Here is a 24,833-nt window from a genome sequence, read left to right as displayed (position 1 = left end):
ATTTTGGGGGGAAGAAATGGAACAAAACAAAAAATTACTTTCTCCAACACAAACCTGACCATAAATTAGTTAAAGCTTGCCATTAAGGTATATCCTATGTGTCCATCCAGAAAAGTAAAAGTTCTCTGGCTCCAGAGATGCAGGAAGAATGGCTGATGCATTGAGAACGCTTTCTAGATGTTTTCTAGCTACAAACATAAAACTGGACCTCTTTTTGGTTAACATCTTGCCTGTTTTCAGTCAGTTTATGGAATATGAACATACAAAGTTACAACTGCCTCAGAAGTCTGGGGAGATGACAAACAAGAACAGAAACTGCAAAGGCAGGAAGCCTGTTAAAAGAGTGATTACCAGCATGGATCAAGTGTATAAAGTACTTGTGTTCCCCAGAAGACTCTTGTGCACCGTGATCGAATGAAAATGTTGTTTTGGAATATAGTTACACTTTTAATCTTTTCCTCAGTATCAGAGGCAGCCTCGTACCTAGAGTATCAACACTTCAGAAGGACCAAGTTGGGTGGGACAGGGTGGGGCTGCCATGTATGATGTTTTTCATGCAGAAACAGAGCCCCATCTTTTGAATCGTACATGAAACCATCCTCTACTCAAAAATAAGCATAAAAACAGCAAGACAAAGAACTTAAATGACACTTACGCGGCATGATCCCTTGGCTCACCAGCTCCTCCCGTGTGCGTCGCTGCTGGAGCTTCAACTGCAGCACTGCACGACAGCAGAGAGAGGGAAGAGAAGGAAACCCATCAGTGCAAGGCACAACCGAAGAGACATTTTCAAATGCATTTCGTTTTCTTCTTTGGACACCAAAGCAGTAGCGAGCAGCAGAAGAAAAAGACCCCCCTCCCTGCCCTGCTCCCCTGCCCCACTGCAATTGCAGAAGTGGCCCACAGCAGTCAGGTTTCCGTATTCTGCTGCGGTAAGAGAGAGGAAGTTGCGCAGGGTCTTGGCAGGGTGATAAAAATCCACAGAGCCAGGCCAGTTTCTCAATTCTTTCTAGAGCACCAACTTCCTTCCAAACCATTAATATTAAAAAACAAACAGAGAAAAAGCACCAGCTGACAGCTCTCCAATAAACACGGAGTGACACCCCAGCTGCTAATGACTCCTGAAAACTCTGATTACCATGTGCAGATTAAATTGATATGACAAAATTATTGGTCATTACTCTAAATTACAAGGCTGATTTCCTTCCTCGGCTCAGAAATTTACCTTCAGAAATATCTCACAAAAGTGAAGTACCATGGTTATACCTAGACGTGTCCTTGGTCCACAGCAAGAGGAATCCCTTACGGCTAGAATTCTTCCTGTTCACTTTGGTGTAACAGAACACACACATGAGCTGTGTGAAATGCAATTATCTTTTTTTTTTTTTCCCCTAATGCAAATCTCTGGAATAGTCATAATTTCAACATTTAGATTATAACAGCAGTTTCCCTTTAAACTATGCAACCAAAGCAACAATATAGAGATTGTTCTCACAGTCAAAGGCAGCTTCCATACGAAAAGCACCTTTGAAAACTGAAGAAATCTCATGCATGTGCACACACACACACACACATCTATCAATTTAAGAAAACCTGTGTGAGGATCAATAGATATTGAAACACATTTGCAGTGATGCCCAAGGTCCTCAGTATACTCTACATAAAATGGTATAAAATTAATGGTATGACATCTTCCCTGTGTTAATTTCAATTCCTCTGTCAAGCTTCTGTCTGTTGAATAGTCTACATAAGAGAAGTCCACACAAAGGTAGTGGAACCATCAGACAGCAGAACTGTGTGTACTACACAATCTCATTATAATCCTTAATTTTCTTTCTCCAGGACTTATTTGTCCAATACATTCCCTTCATACATTAAATCAAAATTTTTACTGTATGCTCCCTAAAATAGGGATTAAAAAATTTGAGAAAATGCCACCTTACCTACTTAGATGCATCATCACGTTTTACCCGTTCCTTTCAAACTCCTATTTGCAGTTTGCATTTGACTAAGATACATCATCCAGTTCTGACCTTCATATGAAGTTAACGAGATCCATTTATTTCTTGGCTGTTTGCACAGTGACTAATCACACTCGCTTAAATTTTCACTCTTTTGTCTAGATTCCATTTCCCTTGGCACCCGATGTACCGTTCTTTGAAAGGTTTATGATAGTGAGAACCCATTTCCTACCTGTGGAGGTACTACTGTGCACATGGTGTGCAACCAAGTTACCTCGCTTATTTCTTAAGCCAAAGTAGTATTTCTTAATATATGCATCCTGGGCAGGAAACTACTTCCTTTATAGTATGCGGAAGGGAGAGAGGGAAGGAGGGTGTACACTGCACCATGCTAATTCTGTGTGGGATCAGCCAAGAGCCAGAGTGATGAGAAGGAACGCAAAGGGAAGGAACAGGCCCTTCATTTGGCCATGAAACTGCGAACAGAAGTGATAGTCCCAGGCTCTTCCTCCCACCCAGCATGCAATTGCACTCCTACTCCTGTGCTAGCATGAGAGCTAATACAGTCTTATAGCTGGCCTGTTCACACAGCTCTTCGTTTGCTGGATTCATTTTGAGGTGATTGAAACCTGAATCAGGTGATGACACATCTGCATGAGCACTTGATCTAACAGCTTTCGACAACAGAGTCAAGTCTCTCCTTCCCCTCACCATCTCTCATGTTCCCCTGACTGGTCGCTGGACTCAATGACATGACGAAGACCCCGGCCCAGTCTTCTGCCTCATCAGTGTGTTGAAGAGGACGGCTGTAGAGCCAGGTCTTTGCTAAGACTAACATAAGGTGAGAGTGAGAGTTCATCATTCCAGCAGCAGTGCACCGCTAAGTGATTTCAGCCCTATTAGGTAACGGCACATTAAATCTCTCACTACATGGCATTATTTCCACTAGCAAGCCATTTCAGGGACTCATTTCCATACTTTAAATTAGCACATCTCACTAAATGTACACAGGCAAGGCACAGACCTATAGCACCAGGTCTATCTCCACAGCTTTAGTGCAGATAATCTCATTATTAGTCACATCTTCTCATTTAAAATAGCTAGTCAATGTGTCTTAGACCTTTTTCCCACTTTGCTATGTCCTTTCTAGGCCATCTATTTTCCCCTCCTGTTTCAAACTACACCTACTACAGCCAGGGACTTTCAGGGCAAAACTCCCACACACAGGTGTGGCTGGCATTTTTCTGCTTCTTGCTGCAAAACTCCACCCTCCATCTTCATTTATACACATTTGGCCTAACTGTCTTAGTTTGCCTAAATGATCTAAACCATTTTATTAATGTCTTTATTTATGACTCTATTAATCTTTGGACCAACCACATCGTTACCATTTTGCATTTATTTCCAGACCACACTGGGCTGTTCCCAACTAGAAAGGCTTTTCTGCTTTTTTTGGTTACCATCAGTTCTTAATCCACTTAAGCAGCATTTCATTAAATTGAAAGACAATTCTTAAAGCCAAAATATACCATACTACTAAGTTAAATACCTTATAAAAGTCTTATTACACCCAGACAAAATCCCTAGCAACCAAATTTCACGTTATACAAACAACAAAGCCTCATTTAAACAGACCTGTTTTCACAAATTGAAAAGCTGAATAGCATGATTATACAGCTATTCTTGCACCATCTAAATTCTTTATCAAAATTTCCACAGTTTTTTTCCTGGAACTGATACCAGATTAGCCACTTTTTACACACTCACCCTTTTTCAGTAGTAATGCAAAATGTTACTGGTCTTTCGCTCTTCCGAAGCCTCCCTGCTGTTCCCAGATTTATTAGAAATCAGTCTCAGACAGCTCGAGACTTCATCAAATGACTTAAAATTCCCTTCCCAACTTCAGCTTCCCTTATGAATTTTCTAAATATATCTTATTTCTGTATCAGTTACCATCTACTACCCTTTTTCTCTACCCATTATATGTACCTTTTATTTTTAAACACTGTGTCCCCTCACAGCAAGAAACCAGCAACTGTCAAGGGGACTAAACTGGAGAATAGGAAAAAGGTCATTTTCAGAATACTTTTAATAGGCACTAAGTAATTCCTGGGGTTTATAAATGTATATACATGCATATTAAGCTATAATCAGCTCATAATGCTCTCTTTTTTTTCCAGTACAGCTTATTTTTGTGGCAGGGAGGATTACTTCAGTTCACTCCTGAATCCATTTTGGCTTAAATAAGTACTTGGAGTTCCCAACACCATTTCATATATTTAGGAGATCACCTGTTTACGTGTGCAAGTGTATGAATCCTATATATAGATTAACACATGTCCCAAGAGCCAGTCCAAGGCTGCTGTACATGGAGCTCAGCCAAAGGTCTAGAATGACCAGAGAAATTCGAAGTTACTCAAAGACAGACCGGAGTGTAAGTCTTTCAGTCACAAACCATCAACCTTCTGTTTCCTTGATCCCTCTATTTAACCTTTAAATTAATTTTCAAATTAGACATAAATCAGATCATATAAAGGAGAGAAATCTCTCTGCTGGTTAGAAAGTAAGTTCCAAACTAGTATCCTTCTACCTACCTCTTTCACTCAATTTGCATCATAGTCTATGCAAGATTTTTGTGGGCTTTGTATTTGTTTGGGTTTCCCACATGAAAACGGGCATTATTTATTTATTTCACAAGTATGAAAAATTCTGAAAAATAATTAAAGTTTGAGCAAGGTTTTTATATCTCTAATTAAGTGTTCCAATAATGAGTAAAACATTCCAAACTGGGGAGCTGGTATAGAGGACTGCTGCTGGCAGTTTAGAGGAGAGGTAGAGAACTGGGAGGGGGATGGGATGGTGTACTCAGAGACAAATAACATTGCAATACAGCTACTATCAACAAAGTTACACTGATAGTAAAATACAGCAAGTCATGACTATTTTTTGTTCATCTTACCATAGAACTGCCCTGACAGGCATAATCCAAGACCTTACTCCTGCCTACTGGCAGCTCCAAGCAGCACATGCTTAATATACAGAGGCTGCACCCACATGGACACTTTCAGGACACCTACAACACTACTAGAAGCACAGGGGTGCATTAGTAGTACACAGTAGCAAGAACAAATATTCATGATGAGATAAGGTGCTTTTTTGCAGCTCGTTATCTAAATCTGCAACAGTGTGCCTGCCCTTACACATACATACCTGAAAGCCCTTCTATTTCTAACCCACACTTAAGTGTTTAATAGCTTTACTAGAACTACTACAGAAACTAGACTGCATCTCAGTATCTCAAGAGGGAAAAAATAATCTCATATTTGAGACTATGTCACGCACCAGGACAGGTTTATGGCAACAAATGAAAAAAATATTCTGCATTTCCTGTTTTTTCAGAACTAGCAGAAGAGAAGCACACTGCTCTGAACTGCAGCTTGTGGTAAGGCCCCGTGCATGTTACGTTGAATACAGGGTTACTGCCGAGGGGACTCTGTGTTCACATTGCTACTACAAAAGCTTTTCTTCTAAGGAATCCCAAGCGATCCTCAAGGTCGCCCAACCAAGGTAATGATTAAGCACAGCCATATGGTGGAGTACAACAGACAGCACGAGCTGTATCACAGAACAGGAAGGGAAGAAGGCTGCTACATCCAAAAGAAACCCTACAGAGGGGCTGAGGGAGGCAGAACTCCACAGAATTTGGGCTAGGATACCCATGCAAAAAAGGGAGAGTGCAAGACATAAACTGCATATTAGCTAGATTGGCTGTATGCTCACAGACATGATTTATTGTCTCTGTAAATTCTTTGAAAGCAGTTTGCCTGATCGAAAAATTAATCCTTGCAACCCGATCAATAAGCCACGTGATTAGAAAGAGAAACTACTGAAGAACAAGTGAAATCAGCCTAACTTCATTATTTAAGCTGAGGAAAGTGCAACCGTAAGTAAAAGCAGTAAAAAGCAAACTATGCACTTAAATGCTCATAGGGTTTCACAGTCATTTGTTCACACGCTGTTCAGCACCTCTGCACGCCCCATTTGGAAGCCCCGTGTTACAATATCCACTTAACTGGCAAGAAAGCATTAATACAGCCCCAGCTGGGATGGAAACCTGCCAGTCAGTTCATTAACACCTCTACCTTTCAATAGTGACAAAGATTTTTAAAGGAAAATTTTCCCTGGCTTAGGTCTGGCTGCGTTTTCTCTGTGAGGGTCAGAGACCACAGCCTGCGAAATCGTGACACTAGGCCGCCATTTGCAGCCCACATATATTTTTCAATTTTTCCATATAATCCGAGTAACACCGTTAAGGCCACATGCAACCAACTTAATTATAATATGCAGCCATAAAAGAAGACTTTGGTGACTGGGGGCGTTTGCTGAACAAAATCATCACAGCTGTTTGGGCAACACTGGGGCCTCTATCAGCGTCGCTTAACTATTGCTGTGAGGGTGAAGCCACCTTTCCAGTTACCACTCAGCCAACAGCAGCCTTTCTAATCACAATGTGAATTTCTTTCCCTGTTTCTGATTAAATAGTCACATATGACCAGTAGCCAATGCCAAATTCAGTTTTGGAATATGCAGCACATCAGACACTGTTTTCAGTGGGGGTTATATCCTACATTTATGACTGGATTCAGTCTCTTGGAGATGTGGTGAGAAAACGTTTCCCTCACACTGAAAATGGTCTCTGAGCATTTTTCAGCTGTGCCTGCTTACAAAACAAATGTTGACTCTCATCAGCCCTTTCATGTTTCAACGGGAAGCCAGATTAGATTCTGGTTCATACACCAGCAAGAGCAGCATCTGCTAAACTCCAATTGCAACACCACTCTGTCCAGAAGCAGCAAAGGGTGGTTAGCATTACTGAATTTTTTCTAGTGTCCACAAAAAGCAGAAAGAATTCAGGTATGATAGTTTGTGATCAACGAGTGAATATACAATGACCAAAATTAATTTTAAAAAGGAACTGCTGAGGTAGATGATGTTTGTGTCTTTTTTTTTCTGAGCTGCGTTTTTCTGGTGCTGTCGACAACACCCCCACCACCACACAGAATGTGCTAGAATGGGGGTTACCAACAAAGAAAAGCCAACTTTTTGGGCCTTTTTTAAAGGCATTTTTCTGAGCCTAACAGCATTTTAATCCACTAACTGCTGATGGGGAATACATGCTGGCTTTGCATTTAAGCAGACTGTGCAGCCAACATAGAAGCATTTAAGTGAAGCAGACTGTAAATGACACCCAAACTGCAGGGATTATATGACAGTTTGCTACTCTAGGAAGGGGTTGCCAAAAATTTTTGTCCCTCTGTGGGGTGAATGAGAAGCAGCAGGTAAACTGTTGATCCCCACAATTTGCAAGCATTCACTGTTGTTGTGAATAGCAGCCATACAATTCTATTAATGTCAATACATTTAAAATAATATCTTAGAGCAAGCCTGGACAAAGTGACAGTAAAGCAGAAGTTTATTTCTTTACTATTTGAGATCTCACATTCCACTACCTCTTTTCTCTACTGCAGCAACAAGGGCTGCTACTAAAATGCAGGCAGTTTCCTCATCTCTTCCTTAGCAACCATATAGTTATGCTGTGGTCTTCTCTTTGTGAGAAGTAGGATTGGGATCGCTCTTCCTACACCCAAAGAGGAGGGCTGTGAAGCATATCCTGAACAGGAACCAAAGCCAGGATCATGAGTGGTTCCCTACTGCAGGTCACACGAATGATGACAGTGGATTTCTTAGCAGCACTACAGAAATCAGCGTGTTCTGCCGCAATATGCTGCCATGGACAGGTGTCTCAGTTTGTGGAACACTGATAAACTGTGTTCTGCCACAATATGCTGAGATGGACAGGTGTCTCATACCAGTCTGGGGAACACTGATAAACTTCTTACCCAGCTGTGCTTGTCCTGAGATGGTTGCAGGCACTGAGCGAAACAGGAGGTTTAACCAATAAAGCCATACAGCTGCATACACATCTTGTATAGAATCATAGAATATAGAGAGGACCTGAAACCTTTTTCACACTACCTTTTCATTCTTATCCTCTTAGTAAGATTTTGAGAGCATTAAAATTTGGACAGGGGAGAACAGAAGTATAATTCTGCCTGACCTAAAACCTCTATGAAGAGATTCTTAAAAAAAAACAGAAAAGACCCTTCCCCTCCAAAGCAACATCTCTCAAAATATTTCACAGTGGATGTGCTAGTAATAAGCCAAGGGTCTGACACGGGTTGGTTTTTCCCATCCAACACTTCCAAAAGCCTTCAGGCTCTCAAATGCCCAGAAGCTTTTAAAAGCAGCTGAAAATTACAGAAAAAAACTAGGTCTTTTAAGAACAGAAAAAGAGGAGGAAGAGAGAAAATTGACTCTCACCCTCAGTATACAAGCATTTGTTTCTTGATCAAATCACACTCTTCAAAGCTTTACAGCTCAAAATGTTCTTGGGTCACATAAAATCATTGACATGATGTTCAGTTTTCACACATCTGCCAACATACTAGATGCATTGTCTATATGATGGTGTTCCAGAAGACTAGTTTCAGCTACTATATACAAAAAACCCCAGGTACAGGGCAATAGTCCCTTTTTGCTGGGAGGATGCTGTTGGAAAAGAAATATGAAATAGGAATAATTAAAAAAACATTTTCAAAGGATGATGGAATACTTGCATGTATTATCTTTTAATGAGTCAATGTTATGAAGCATTAAATAGCTCTGTTAATGGAGACAGACAAATACAGATCCTTTGATATGGCTAATTTAGCAGAATCAAAGAACCCAACCTACAGAAGAAACCAGTCCCCAAAGCATATGGAATCAGAAGCAAAGACACACCAAAAAGGAAAAAGATCTACTTCCATCCTCGGATATTACCACAAGGTAGATGGTTTTCACCATAAGCACAGAACAAGAAGCTACCTCAGTATGGAGGTCTTTGTGGAGGCTTCATATTGAACTTGGTACAATGTGGAAAACAAAGTCATGTCAAATAAAAAACATATTTAGAGGATAAAGCCACCATTTACAATAACTTTAGTTTCATTATGACACAGGATTACAAAATGAACAAAAGCAGTAGCATGGTCCAAGTATCACAAGATAACAGGATCGAATGTCCAGACAGGACAGAACTGATACTCCTGTCAGTGGCTCTAGAAGGCTCGAATCAGTGGTGCCATTCAGGGGTGGTAAAATGTGCAGATACGAAAGGAAGAACCAGGCCATAGTTGTAGAAGTTTACAGTCTCAGTCTTCCACACTGCATACAATTGAATGTGTTTATTTTGTGGGTGTTACTCACACATATGTCTCTAAATATATGCAAAGTTATTACTACAAAAGTTAGATGGGATTTTGTAGAGTTCTTTTTATGTTAATTTAAAATAAAGACTAGCCATTGCTATGCATTTGACAGCATTTGCCTTTACAGTCTTCCTTCATGATTTGACTCTTGCTACTTCCATTAAATATGTAAAATGTAGGGGGCTTACTGCCATTTTAATCACTGCTACTTCTTATGTAATGCCAGCTTTATCTTCTTTAATACTAAATTTTTTGAATCAGATACACATATTACTGTTGGCATGTAAGTTTTTCTACGGAACATGTAGAAATCCATTCATAAAAACATCTTGGTGCACCTAACAGTGTTTCATCAGTCACTGGAACTGTTAAACAGGACTTCAGGAAATTAACCTGAAATACATGTAAACTGGTGTATTCAGTAAGATATGCAACATGTAAAAATGTGCAACAAGCTTGTCCACAGGAAAAGTTGGTTTGCTTTTGGTGCAGGATACTTGCTCCTATAAAATCATTTTGTCCCATTAATACTGGTTAGGTGAAAACTAAGCATGTGAATAACTAGGCACATACCCATATCTGTGGAATCTGGCTACCATGCATGATTCAACAAGATGACCTGTAACAAAATACCTAGGTGGAAAGGTCTACCTAAAATTGACACACCAGTATCATAGGACAGTAAATATTATCTGTAATTGGTGCATGTTGATGCCATCTATATATCCATTGTTACTATCTATAGCTGGAAAAGAAGCCCTGAGTGGGGAAAACAAAGAATTTCCCAACTCCCCGTGTAAACCTGAGTCACAGTCTGTAGTGATTTATACGTTTCCATGAAACAATGAACAAGGAGGAACTAACATTGCCCTTAACCACCTTGCAAAGAAGACTCTAGAAATAAATTTTCCAAAATAATTTAGTATGACATGGCAGATGGGGACAAATGAAGGAAAAAGAAGGAATGTAGAAGAGTAGATAGATCCTCACAATCAGATTTATAGCTGTTGACTAATGTGACAGCACAGTAGTCAAGTTACACAAGGGAAAAATAAGTTTGAACAACCCCCTCCCCTTTTTTTTTCCTTGTAATGATAAAGACATGTCTGCCTATAAGGAGAAAGAGCTCTAATCTTTTTATTTTCCTTAAAAAATGAGACGTGAGAGTTGGTTATATTTTTTTTCTGAAAAATTACACAGAAAAAAGTAAAATCATGTTTGGAGATACATCAGAGCATGAACAATTTATCACTTTATTTAAAATTCTGGGTTCAAGAGAGAATATGATTTTGTGTGTTTCTACTAAGCAGAAAAAAAATATCAAGTCCTGAGACAGTGCCAAGACACATCCATAAAACACATTATTTATTAGACATGTTTGTAAAACTTAAATTGGTGAGGAAATTCTTCCATGCCTCTTTCAGCATTAAGAGATACGGTCTAACAGTTGTCCTCTGTAGCTCATCTCCCCTACTGCAATTTCTGCTACAGCACAGTGCTCCAGTGTAACAGCTTCACAAATCAAGGCCAAAAACTTCCTCAAACATTTCTCAGAGATAAGGATGTTGGCCCAATGATTCAGCCTTCCTTCTGCCACAGGGCACCCTCTACAGATGGAAGTTGAAAGCTCCCATAACAGAAATCCTTTAACAGTCAAGACACCACAAAATTTCTGTGGGAACCGCTCGACATATGAGCTGTGTTTTGGGGTTTCCACTTAAATGTGGAGTAATTCTGTATTTCCAAGACCATTTTAGATTCTTCACCATCTAAAGATGTTTGGTTTACTGAAACCAAATGTGTTTTTCCACAAGTGCTAGAAAAAAGCACTTAGAAGCATGCAAATTTAAATAGAAATACAGCAGTTCTTCAGAAGTAATTAACCACTTAAATATGCAAATTGGAAAGCTGGCCTTTATAATTTTAAATTAGCTAGCTTGAGCATCTCCCAGCTTCAGTTGGTTGATGGTGCTGACAGTTAATTCATGGGACGTGGAACGAAAGTGGGTTTGCCCAATATGCATATTGCATGCAAAATAAAGACTTGGCACATTCCCTATCTGGTTAGTATTCCTGCCACCAGCTTTTGCCCAAGCCCCAACATCTTCTCTTGGCAAAAATTTCAGGTAGATGCTACGAGGAATTACCATATTTGTTTAATTTGTGGTAGTGAGAAACATCTTTGCTGCTGTCTTGAAGACTGCAAAGACTACGTGACATAATCATGGCATCTGAAGTTCAAATAAAGATCCCAGCCTTTGTGCTGCATCAGTCTGAAACTTTCTTTATCGTTTAAGTACAAATTCTGTTACAATTCTGTGTGTTTTTGTAAAACAGTTACAAAGTTCAGCTATGGCCATCATATCCTTCTACATTCAAAATCAGTTCCTTCACAGCAGCCCAGTATGAAAGTGATCCCCAGAATTTGCATTACACCAAAAAAGCACACCAAATTTCCTCAAACTTTTTTAACTGTGACCATACAACATCTACCTACTACGTTTTAGTTCCCTTCTCTTTGGGTATTTACTTTCTTTGAAAAAACTCCAAACTACAGATCTCTAGGACCAACTTTCTTGGGTTTTTCCATGAGGGAAGATCCAGAGCACTGAAAACAAACCCGGCTATGAGGCTTAATGTGGTTCTCAAGTTCTATCATAGCTATAAATATCTAAATAATATAATTCTGTTTAACAAGTCAATCAGTGAACTAAACCCAGCAGCCCGAAACGGCCTGCATGGCCACTGACTTCAGACTAGTGGGCAAATTCTGCAGATGTTTAATATGTCACCGCCAGCTCTGTCCTCTCCTGAAGGGCAGAGAGGAGACTGCCAGCCACAGCAGGTACCCCCACACCCATTACACACAGTGCCAGATTCTCTCTAGCTGCTAACAGAGGTAGGCATTTGCTAATATACTGAAGAAAAGCAAGTGAAGGGCAGATGTCCTTTTCCTTTCCATTGTTCCCTCCAGCAAAGAGGCAGGGGAGATAGCTACATGGTGACAGTGTTTGCAACCACTGCAGTTAGATTCACAGTCACATGTCAGTCCTGAAGACACAATCCTCGTTCTAAACTGCCTGCTGTAATGCTGTCAATGTGACAGCTATTATTAGCAGTGGTGAAACAGTCTCTCAGTGAGGCATAAAGGTACCACTAGTTTAGCATCTACTTCTAAAAAGGGAGAACTTGACATTGGAGCAACGAAAAGGGTGTGAGCTGCACAAAAAGGCATAGAAGGGCTTTCACATGTAAGTATCATGCAGAAAGAGGCATGAAACCTTACGAAAGTGAAAGTGATGAAAAAGAGCATGAAAAGAGCTCAACTATTTCCAGGGACAGGTTACATGCTGCTTCTAGTTCCAACACAAAGGAAGCCTGCACATCCTGACTTCCAGCACTGCTGTGAAATCTGCAGAGGTGACTAACGGAAGAACGTAGCTGCTGCCACATTCAATTTTTACCAAAAAACCCACATGCATTTAATACTGGGGAAAGTCCATGCAGAGGAAGCTGAAAGTAGATCCCTTCCTTCTGTCACACAGAGGACATCACTCAGACCTCTCCCCAGCAATCCAACTGGGCCGTATAACGTTTGTGCCCTGGTAAGTGTTTCAGTGAGGAAGGTTACCAAAAAGACGTTAGGTGTGTCAGCTGGTAGGGTGCAGCAGAGATGTTGGGGGAAACAGTCTCAAAATGGTGACAGGCCCTCAGACTCCAGTCTTTGTTTCATTCAGCTCCATGCACTGCCTTCAGGGACAGAGACCACATGTCTCTATAAGCATGGCTGCAACATGATCCCTGTCCCTACCAGAAAGACAAATCTATTATAGGGAATTCTGCTGAAAACAGACAAAGAGCTTTTTTTTTTTACAAGAGACCTTTTTTACAGTTGCTTATTTCTGAAAGGCTGTATTAAGATGAGATTGCCCAGAAAGTCTGGATTTCACAAATTTTCACTGTCAATTTTTGAAAGAATCCATGTCCCAAAGCAATACATCCTTTTCCTTATTGCTGACTTTTCATATTCCTTATTAGTTTAATCAGGCTCAGTCTAACTGCAGACTGGAAAGTTCAAATCTTTGTTTTCTTGGGAGAATACTTACTATACTATAAACACAAACTGTGGCAGTAGGTCATCTGCACAGTTCTTCTACCCATCTCATTGAACACCAGGAAAAATCCTGAATACACTGACGAGCAAATAACATTTTGTAGTTCTTATTAGTAATCACCATATTGCAATGTACTTCAGCTACTGTAGGTCTGCTCTTAGGTTGTAGAAATAACAGGTTAATAAACTTGACATACCACTAGAGGAAAACGTTGCATCTATTTCCACTAGCCCAAGAAAGAGAAAGAAAACCATGAGTTCTGGTCCAGAAATGCCATTCTACTTACATATCTGCTGCAAGAAAAAGGAACACAGTTTGCCCCACAGGCTCACTGTATGTTTTTGTTTGATGACCCTAAGCTACGTCAGCAGCCATATCCCATTTTCTACCATAGGCTGCAGGGGTTCTTGCCAAGAAATGTGCTGCTTAAACATTTTGGATTGAAATTTATTGATGCAGCAGGTGACAAGACCAGTAATTCAATGCTCAGAAAAGACTCGATAGATGGGAGTTGGGGCACGAAAGGAAAGATCTAAGCAGACACTTATTTTTGGTATAGATATTCGTTAGGTTGTTGATCAATGACTTGCAGGTGTGACAGAATGATGAAAAATCTGAGGTGACTAGTGACAGATCTTGTAGATGATAAAAGTACCAAGATAAGATTTACACAGGCAGCCTGATGTGGATCCAAAAACACACGCAGAAACTACAACTGTCATTGACCCTTATCTTCTTTGAGCAAGAGAGTCACAGTGACATCTGTCTGGCAAGGACTCTGAACAAGCCTGATAACTGCAGAAGTTGTTTCTGGCTGCAAAGCAGGCAATCTGAGCTTAAGTATCATAGTTCTGTTTTCCAAAAAGCATCTGTTTTTCAACAGCTCCTGGGAAGTCTAAGCATCAGCCATTTGCTGTTTATAAGTATAAATACAGGTATTTTCTTCAAAAAACAAGCAACAAATAATTATCAAATGATGAATCATTCAAAAGTCACACCAGTTTTTTTCAAGCTTTATTAACATGTTTCCCAGTTGCTGGGATCATCAGTACCCCAGCACCACTGCTGTTGAACATGAAACTCAGCTTAACTGTGAAGAAAATTCAGTTGATATGGCAGGAAAGTACTTACTGCAAATTTTACTTGGTATCATTACTAGTTCAAAGCATTGCCTGCACAAATGCTACTGACAGCTGCATTCACTGCACCACACCCAGTTTCTATTCTTCTTGCTTTCTGCCTGTGTTGAGTCCTTAGATCTCCTTGCTCTTGCAGGTCCAAAGCTACAACTCTTTCCTTTTAGTACTACTTTGTGCTAAATTAACTATTACAGTAGCCACTTTTTAACAAATGAAGTAGATCACAGTGTGGTAAACAAGCTAGACCCTGCTCCTCTCCTCCTCCCCCATTCCCAGCATGAAAATAGCTAGGGCTAAAGCAACAGCTGGGGATCATTACACTGACAGGAATAGTTCAGTAAACTCTGAGAGGGGAAAACATGTCATATCCAAAAAACAAAAAAACACAGTAGGGCAGCAGGACCAAAAAAAATATGTGAATTCAATTGCAGGGAAAATGCCAGGGCTCTCCTTCCACTGATAATGACTGACTTATAAATCCCTGGTTATTCAACATTAACCCTTTCCTGAGCTTCCCCTTTGTGTTACAAAGTTAAATACCCGGAAACACTTCTAAGTCTTCGGAGTCAAAGAAGGAACACTGGGAATTAAGCAAAAATAAATTTAAATTGCCATTCTACTGCCAACTTTGAGCCTCCTCACATTAAAACACCATTCTCTTACCTTCACTGAACCTCTGACCTTTTCAGCACAATCACAGGCACTGTGCTACACATTTGCAGAGCAGTTGCAGCATGAGGCTACAGGGAGTCTCACTCCATATGCCTGACGTGCCTCTGGCTTTGCCCTAAGGAATGCCAGCAGGTCAGCTCCCCATACATTCAACACCTTTTCTGTGTTTTTCTGTGTCACAGCATTATTTGCATAACTAATTCTGAATTGTGGGACTTCTCTCACCATAATTCAGAGATGTGTCTGGTACATTTTGTGACTGGTTTCTCAAGTTATTTACCCATGTATTTGCATGAGGCATCACTTCTGACATCTCCCACAGCATCTTCAGGTCCACTCTGAAGAAGGAAGGCAGATCAACTTTTACACAAAAACACTACTCTATTCCAGTGAGAAGCCTCTTGCTGGGGATGTCCTTGGTGTTGAGAGCTTCCAGGTCTACACGTTCAGGTTCTTCTGCCCTCTACTGGGTACAATACCACCACTGACCAGCTTTACCTTCAGGTGCCTTGGAAACAAAAACGTCTAGACCATTTGTGAAAAAGTTGTATGTTAACAAGCACTTGCATGACTCCTGATCTCTTCAAAGTACTGAACAGATATTAATAGTTTAATCAAAGGCTAAGCTAACTCAAATTACCTCACATTTGCTGCGGACCAAGAATGTGCAGAGTTACTGCAGATCAGATGGCATGCAGGAACTTGTTCGGGTGTCTGGGCCCTGAGACACAAATCTTGGAAAAAGACAGGTGAAATTCACTGTCAGCCCCTGAATCACATTGAACATTTTTGAAGGGAGGACTTGCAAAAAAAAAAGTGTTTAGTTTAAGAGCAACAAATGAAAGACAATCCCAGAATGGCAAGGATCGAAAGGGATCTCTGGAGATCATCTAGGCCAACCCCTCTGCTAAAGAAGGATTACCTAGAGTATGTTGCACAGGATCATATCCAGGCAGGTTTTGAATATCTCCTGAGAAGGAGAGGTGCAAAAAGCTGCAAAAGTTGGAAATTACTTTTGAAAGTATGTAATTCTAAGCTAGACTCACATGAATGCTAACTTCCTTGAGTACCTTTCTGCAATTCCTTCTTCGCATCTTTCATGAGCGGCTACCACATTATTAACTGGCCTAGGAACAGCAAACTGGACTCTGGTATTTGAAAACTAAATTATTCCACAGCATTCTTGAACATAAAACATGTTTATGGATTCCTGAATTCTAGGAATTTTATAGATAACTGCCCCAACACATATTTTGAAAAATACAGGCATATATGTTCTTTAACTTCCTGATGTAAAATCCATTTCTGCACAAAAAGGATCAGGAGTTCCCAAATGTCAAGTCCCAATTAAAAAGAAAATAAATCAGATCTGTTTTCCAGAGGCAAGGAAACAAGATGAAGTCTATCCATCAATCCCAAATAGCCACTTCTCATGAGATTCATTTAGAGAATAGATAAGAGCATTGTCAGCATAATACAGACACCCCTTGTTTGCCTGGTTTTATACAGGAGAAAGCAGACTAGCACCCATTCACATTTGTGGGGAAAAGGGTGAGGAAGAGAAGTGTGCAAATTTTCTGTCCTAGGCAATAACAAAACAAAGCTGTCCCGTTTTTAGGGGGACCAACACTAAGGTACGACAGTCAGTATCGTTTCGGTTCAATGCTAATTCTGGACTTCCAGAGCTTCCGTAAGGGTTTACACATGAGCGCATCTGCTTCTCTACTGCCTGTAAGATTTGGCTCTGCAAAATACAGTGCCTGCTACAGTATAAATACAACAGGCATCCTGAGACTGCAGGAGACTTGAGTGGTGCAGCAGCAAAGCTAAAGGGTTATTCTTTTCTGATATGAAATAAGTTGGCAGCATCTATTTCCCTTCCGTATCTTTCCTGTTTGGTAGCTTGTAGAATGTAACTTTCCTCATCACACAGGATTAAATTAGACTCTCATGAATTGGCCATGGGGTAGGCTGATGATATTGCTCGACTTTGCAGAGTCAACACAGCTTTTTCAATAATCAGAATTATAAAAGAATTCAATTACCTTAACTGACTTCAAGTTGAGATGGCAACAAACATTTTTGTATTGATTAAAGTACTTCAGAATAGCATCTTACTACTACTACAACTGGATGAAAGATGTTTTCTGGCACACCCAAATGCAGTGTTCACCTTCTGTGAAAATCAATGCTTTCCAAATAGAAGACAGCTGCAAGTTCTGTCTTTTTTAAATCTTTGTTTGTTTTTTTTCCCCCCAAAGATTGATGTGCTACTTTGACTCCAAAGCAGACAAAGTAAACTGGGAATGCTGCCTACATTAACAGATTTATGACTCCCAAACTTGAATTTGAGGACTGTGACTTGAGTTTTGCTTTTCCATATTTGTTCCAACAAACACTATTCCAATGAAAACAAGAAAAAAAAAAGTAATAATTTAAAAATCTAACAAGCTAACTCTTGATATCTGTTAAAGACACTTGGTAGGGAGAGTGACAATAGGGTGTAGAAACTTAACAATTTTCTTTGGCAGCCTCAGCAGGCCTGGAGTTGCATGTGAGAAAAAAATCATCTAAATGCAACTGCTAAGATCGTCTTCTACACACTGGCCATTTTTCCACAACAAATACAGCCTTATTCTGTCTGGCTTTTTCTCCTTAACTCCTATCAGCCTTTGCTTTTCTGTGCAAAATGTCACTGAAAGTCACTTTCTGCTCTGCTCGGATCACATTACTCACTCTCAAAATCAGTCATCACCTTATTTCTAGACCACTGTGCCCAAGATCTTCATTCACCCCTACAAGTTCCTAATGAAATTTCACCTATAGCAGGACACATCCAGTATTTCTGACAAAACATAAACCTTGTTATGTTTGTTACTGGCATTTTGTTACCTTCTGCCATTCTTCCTTGTAATCTTTTCCTGGTTCCCCTTTGTTGCTATTTATTATGCTGCGTACTAGAAATGGATCATTGTCTGTTTTCATCTTCTCAATCTTTCTCAATCTCTCTATATCATCTTCTTCTTCTTCTCTTGTAGATATCACTCCCTGAAATTTTACCTCTGTCTACAAAATCTTTCAGAATTATCAAACCCCCATTAAAAATCATATATATGTATATGCAGGAGAATACCATTATCTAAAACAGAATGCCATTTAGATACACACACTTCACTTCTTCCACACACTAAAATACAACATACTGAAACTTAAAACACAATATTCTATCTGCAAGGCAGTTGCCACTCCAGAACAAGCCTTTTACACCTTTTCTAATAAAACAGCCTTAAAACACTGCTCACAAAAGCACTACAGACTTAGAGGAGAAGAAAAAAACAAGCTCTGAAAATAAAACTTCCAAATGGAAGTGAAACTGTCCCAAGGTCCAGGCACTGCAAGTCACTACACAGAATGCTCCAACATACAGAACTCCAACCTTGTCCTGTGGCATGCTTACGAGCGCCCTCAGGGACAAGAGGTCACAAGAGTCAGTGGGAAACCCAAAATCTGGACTACCGCCCAGAAAAGGAAAAGCAGGCAGATTCAATAGATGCAAGAGGGGAAAAGTTAAAAAAAGAAAAAGGAAAAAACCCCAACCCACAAACCAATTATAAAGAGCCTACGACAAATAAAGCAGAGCCTGCTAACCTTCTCGTAAGCTGTGGTATGAATCCTGATATGTGCTTGAACAGCTCTTCCCTTGCTTTGACACAGTCTCTGCAAGCGGCACAATCCCGACATAGGCAGGCTGGAGTGTCTTGGCTTTATCCAACATATTAGAGGAAGTCCCTGGACCTGAAGGCAGATTCTGTAACACAGAAGGCGTCCCAGGCTAGTGGAAGGGGTGCTTAATCCTCACGGGAGACCCAACCACAATCCCTCTCTACCTGGTTTCAGTCACTGCACCAAGTGGTAGAGTTGAAAAAAATTTAGTTTACTGCTAGATTCCAAGGCTGTACTTGCATAGGAACAGAGAGGCACTCAAGGCACAGACAAATCCTGACAGCCGACATCTAAAGATTAGTATCAGCAAGGCTCTTGGCAAAACTTTTCGTCCTACTATCTCAAAGCTCAGACAGTAACTTCAGTTTCAGCAAGCAGCTATAAGCATTCAGGGTCCCAGTATGCAGAGCAGTGCTTATCAACAGATGCGTGGACTTCTTCATGGGGCCACTTGCAGTAACAGCCAACCTCATTCACCCAAAATAGTGAACAGTTGGTTTCTCTACTCACACTACCGACACCTGCCAGACAGGCAATATCATGTGATCGAGCACTACCCTCTCTCCCCCTGCACGTCCTGACTGTAAGATCGCTGTGCACACAGCTAGGGGAACACCATCACTCTGAGCACAGAAGCCACACACTGCTCTTTGTCCCCTCCTGCTTAAACTACTTTAAATGGAATTTCAGTTGTGGAGAAAGCTAAACTGATAATCTGGGAAACAGGTCATACGTGCATTTGCTCTAACCACCTATAAGTAACAGCAGGCTACTTCTGTCCAAGGACACATTCTCACCTTATCTTCAAATCCTTTCTCCCAACCTAGCAGAAACACCTACCTGAAGATAATCAGCATCCCCCAATCAATCACCCTCTGCTGCAAGCACTAAAACATCAAAATATGTGCTTGTATGGAGGCAGTCATCTCACCTGGAGCTTATTTAATGTGTACCAGGAACAGATGCTATATGGTTGACAAACTTTGGTTATGCATACTACCCAGCACATAATTGGAATTAGAAACAGCCAGGGAAAAGCACGCTCCACCCGAGCAACAGCCAGGAGGTACTTCAACCAGTACAGCTGGTGACTCTGTTGGTTTTTAGCCTCGATAAGTATGCATCATAAAAGGTGGGGCTGTGGGGGGTAGAGGGAAAAGAGTTGACCAATCAATACAGACACCTGGAAAAAAAAGTGTTCTGGTATCATTCCAGAAAAAAAAAAAAAGAAGGATTAATAGTACTTGGTGTCATCCTACAAGCCTGAAGCAAAGATAGACACATGGGCATTACAAAAATAAGAAGGTGAATGCTCCAAACACTACTGGAACAGTCTCCATTTCATATTTTGCTGCTCTCAATCAAGACAAAAATTTCTCTTCTCTAAATAGTTTGAGGCATCAAAGCCATTTTGTAAAGCAAGGCTGGAATAACAATGACAGGGAGGGGAGGGGGAAGGTCTCTAATAATGAAGCTAATAGGTAAGAAAAGCGGTGTTCAACCAAAATTAAAAAGTATGACTAACTCTGCCATAAGCTGCACTAGGGGAACAATCTAACATATGTTTAAGTTACAAACCAAACCTAATGAACAGTTTTATATGTTTACTAAATGATGATGCTAGATGGCATTAGTGACATTTCTGAGTACCTTCAACAGTATTCTGCTACTGTGAAATGTTCAACCTTCACTCAGAAAAGAATCCAAACTCTAAAGTTCATGTGGGTAAAAAACCACCCTTGCTGGTAATCTAAACCTCCGTAATCGCATTATTCCTAAATTAGTAACACTCAACACTGACTCTCATCTTAAAGTTAAGATTTGTAAAAGTCAGGTAAAGGTCCAGTTTCACAATGAACTTTGGCCAATAAGGTCAAATTACAGTCATGACGCTGTAGAGAGCTGCCGTGCAAAGCTGACCTGGCAGACCACAAGAATGCTAAAGCCAGGATGAAGGAGGGGAGAAAGAAACACACTGTCCAGATCTCCCCTTTCAACAGCAACACGCAACTGCACATTGAATCAGGCCTCATACTCTGTGCAGACAGGTCTCCCCATAATTACTGTAATAACTAAAGACTATCCTGTGCCAGACCAAGTCTGACTTCTTTTGGCAAGCAATACACCATCTGGATGGTGGAAATGACAAGATTCAGCTATAGAGGTCAAAGACTGCTAGTACTTGCCAACCAAGGCCTCTGAGCTAGCAGCTCACTACAGTGTATGAGGCCTGGGAGATGTGAGCTGGTTGCTCTCTGCAGCTGACTCACCAATATCCAAGTATCATCAAAACTGCTCAAAGATGTTGTCTGAGTTCTGACGAAGAAAGTTTAAGAACTGAAAGAAGAGAGGCATCAAGCAGGTAACAATGCATGAAATATATTGCTAGTTTGGGCAATCTGATGGTATAACATATCCTCTGCTGCTATAATAGACAACTCCCACTTGATGAAGAGTTGATCCTCTCGATGTATTATTGCAGAGCTACAGATATGTATGCAGACATACCTTTCTTGCTATGCAGAAAAGAGCTTGGAAAGAAAAACACGATTGGCTCAATGGTAGATAGGTAGGTAGATAAATCTTTGAGCAAGATATTCTAAAATTTTGTCCTACAGCATCCAATTTGTTCTACAGAGTTATTTAGTGTTCTGAAACAATTAGCAGTTATCCAAAACAGAAAAAGATGGGCCACAACACTCCAAAAAGGACTTGGATACTACCCTGCATGCTTGTAAAATTACAAATTCCAAGGGGCCCAGGCTGGAGGATATCTTTAACACATAAGTAAGCACTTGTGGGGGTACCTCCTTGAAAATATGCATTCTGATAGATATGTAAAGACCAAGAGCAAACCTGTCTTGTATGAAACACTGAGACTACTAAGCAACAAAAAGTTAAACAAGAGTTTTATTGGATCCTGATGTACTGGTAAAAGAAATGTCAATGCACTGTAAGAACAAGTAAGGCCTGATGAGTAACTTTTGACAGTTTGGAAATCAGCAGGTTGAAGGGAAGGTCCTTTTCACAGGAGAGGGAGGATTTCCAACAGTTTCAGTTGCTTAACCGCTCCTGCAGAGTAGGATCAACCCACGCCAATGCATGTCCAACACTTGGTGTCTTGTGTAACTTCTACCCTGGATTTGGCAGCAGTTTCTGTTGGCAGAAAGATCGCCTTTATCAAAAGCACCTAGGAGTTTGCCACAGATTTCTGGTTTGGAAAACATCAGGCCAAATTTTCATAATCTATCCACAAGACATCTATTGAGCTTTATATCCTTTGACTTTCAAGTGTGAAATGAGATCCAGACTGTGGGAATGTATTCTTCTTCAAGATGCTGCATTACTATTTATACCCTCACGCAGAAATACGAAGTAACATCAGGTGCACATATGGCTTGCACAGATCTGAGGCCTGGTGGGCACAGAATGCAATACTTGTACTTGAATGTCAGTGAGCATTACTTAGAGTATTTTGAAAAAAATCATTGGCTTTCTCTTTTATTTTGCTGTCCTCAAAAGTTAAGCCAGTATATAAGCAACAGCTTTCTCAAATTACTATTTTGTGCTAGAAGAGAAATATCGAAGTGTAAACCACCCTCAAGTTAAGTTCTGACCCTGCCATAGATATTTGACCTTTCAATTTGAGGAGCACACAAAATTTTGCCTGTGCAAAGTTACCATCAGACCTGCAAGGTGCTTAAAGCTTGCTACCACCAAAAGGATCTCTTCTAGTTCACCTTTTCCTGTCCTTCTCCCAGCCATGCACACTCTTGTCCTCCTTAAAACCTGTTCTGACATTCATCTGGTATTTTAATGACCCAATTCAACCTACTACCAGTTACACCAACAGGTGGGATGAGCACCAGAGCTGCTGGCTGGTGAACACAACTGGGAAGAAAGACTACACCAGTCCCGACACAGGCTAAACGTTGGATCAGCTTAACTGTAATACAAAACTGCATTATTAGTTTTATCCCCCAAAATGAATGTTTTCTTTAAACTCAAATTAACTAACATAGAGAAAATTTGCTAACAACCCACTCAGAACAACTTAAAATGTAGCATTTTTTCCCCCCTCTTTTCACCTCCAGTCCTCCATGCAGCAGGTTCTTCCTTCTCCCAGTAGTAATTTTCTCAGGTGACACAATGCTTGCAAGGATCTGCATGCACACAAGTTAGTAATGAAATCCAAACAATGTACAGCTAAAAACTGGCAAACAGCTGGAATATACGTACACTTGAGCAACGTAAGAAAGATATCATTCAAAGTCTAAGCCAGACGAACCTTTAGAAAGAAGTATGAGCCCACTATAATTGAAGATCTGTCTCTCATACATCTAGCAAGCAGACAAAAGCTGGAAAAATAATAGAATGCTGCACCACCATCACTGTAAAGCTTTGACATGACATCTCAGGACTATTCATTTTATACTTCAAAATAAATACACGCTGCCACTTGTGTTGCTTACTTTTCTCGGTTAAGGATCACATTTATGTAATGTGAGTTTGCTTTGGATATTCCCAGGATCCTGCCTCCCACCACCAGTGACCTTCAGGAAGAAGTAGAAACATCAAGCCTGGAGCACTGTACATTCTTGCTTCTCCAGTTCTCAGGAAGAGCCTGAGGTTGACATACCCTGATCTTTTCAACTAGCTGATGACAGCTACTGCTGCCAGTCAGCATTCAGAAAACTCCTAGACATGACAGGTAGCCAAAGGTAAACCACCATACAGATGTGGAAAAAGGCGGCAGCAGCAGACAGGCCTGGGAACCTGGACCTTTGCTGTAGCTTTGGAACAGCTCTTCAGTCCCCCAACCCACTCTGGGATATACCACCACCCCCACTTTTGGCAAGTTGGCTGTCATTGAGCTGTAAATACTGTGAGTTGAAAGCATAAAAATAGCTGCTGCACAGGCTGGAAAACCTATCAGATGATGTCAAAGCGCATTTTGAGGCCTCCCCTCCCCCCTACCACTTCCTTTCCTATGTCACTTTCTCATTACCTCACTGTCTCTAATTCTGAAAGTGCTTCTCTCTGCATCTTTCAGCTGCCAAAGTGAACTTTACACAGCAGCTAGAGCCAAATCAACCCCCAGCACATATATAAGCTTTGCCACCCACCCCATTCCTTGGGATTCAGCCAAGATGTCACTTTGCCTTTCCCTGAAAACACACACATGAAATCCCTGATCCCTATCTGCAAAACACAGGAGTGAGAAGATTCAGTTCAGTCCAAGGAATGCAAGGCTGATCTGCATTTGATTAGCTCCACAGATAAGCAATTCCCAACCAGCAAAGCAAGTCAGCTTTGTAAGTGAGGTGTGGAGAGATGAAGCAGTGATGCCCCATCCCACTTACCCTAACACTGAGCCACTGAGCCCTGCTTTTCTCCCAGGCTCTACAGACCTGAGGAGGGAGGACAGGCAGAAGGAAGAAATCAAAACATTTGCTTTTCACAGCTCTCACCTCCTGGACCTGTTGTACTGAAGATGCCAGAGGGTGATGGAGAGAAAGAAATGGTTCAGCTCTAGATCGTATCAAAAGAAAAGCATTAGGCAGCACATGCTCCTAATATTACTAAATGGAAGAGCTGCTCAGAATGCCTCACCCACACAGTGCAACTTTTAAAGGCAAGTTAGTTAAATCACCTTATTTAAGTTTGGTTTTATTTTCTTTTGAAAACCACTGGCAACACTTCTGTCAATGTTGTCCTCCAGAAAGCTGCACACACACTCCTTCACTGCAAAGTGGTGTCAGCTACGTAGAGCTTTCTATCCAAAAGAAATGCAACTAGTAGATGGATTTCCCTAGAGAGCTAATGTAGTGGAAGGACTCTGTCCACAACAGAAAACTTCAGAGTAGAAGGAGGAAAGCAGAGATTAAGAGATATAAGTTTTATATCTAGTTC

At 40.7% G+C, this 24,833-nt stretch overlaps 1 protein-coding gene across 2 annotated transcripts in view; it reads right to left on the bottom strand.

Moving 5' to 3' along the window:
• Positions 1–24,833, bottom strand: part of MRTFA (myocardin related transcription factor A) — a 79,496-nt gene that overhangs the window by 29,744 nt on the left and 24,919 nt on the right. The window contains exons 1-2 of one of the 2 annotated variants that reach the window (XM_084279413.1): positions 18,846–19,129; positions 656–721 (exon numbers count right to left, since the gene is read on the bottom strand). In XM_084279413.1, the coding sequence (XP_084135539.1) occupies positions 656–721; positions 18,846–18,972 (193 nt within the window). In that variant the 5' untranslated portion in view covers positions 18,973–19,129. Of the gene's footprint in view, positions 1–655; positions 722–18,845; positions 19,130–24,833 lie in introns of those variants that run through there. The other variant, XM_084279414.1, reaches the window with a different exon arrangement.

The sequence above is a fragment of the Gallinula chloropus genome (genome assembly GCF_964237585.1).
Source record: "Gallinula chloropus genome assembly, chromosome: 1".
Lineage (NCBI taxonomy): Eukaryota > Metazoa > Chordata > Aves > Gruiformes > Rallidae > Gallinula > Gallinula chloropus.
This window is presented reverse-complemented; position numbering and strand designations above follow the sequence as displayed.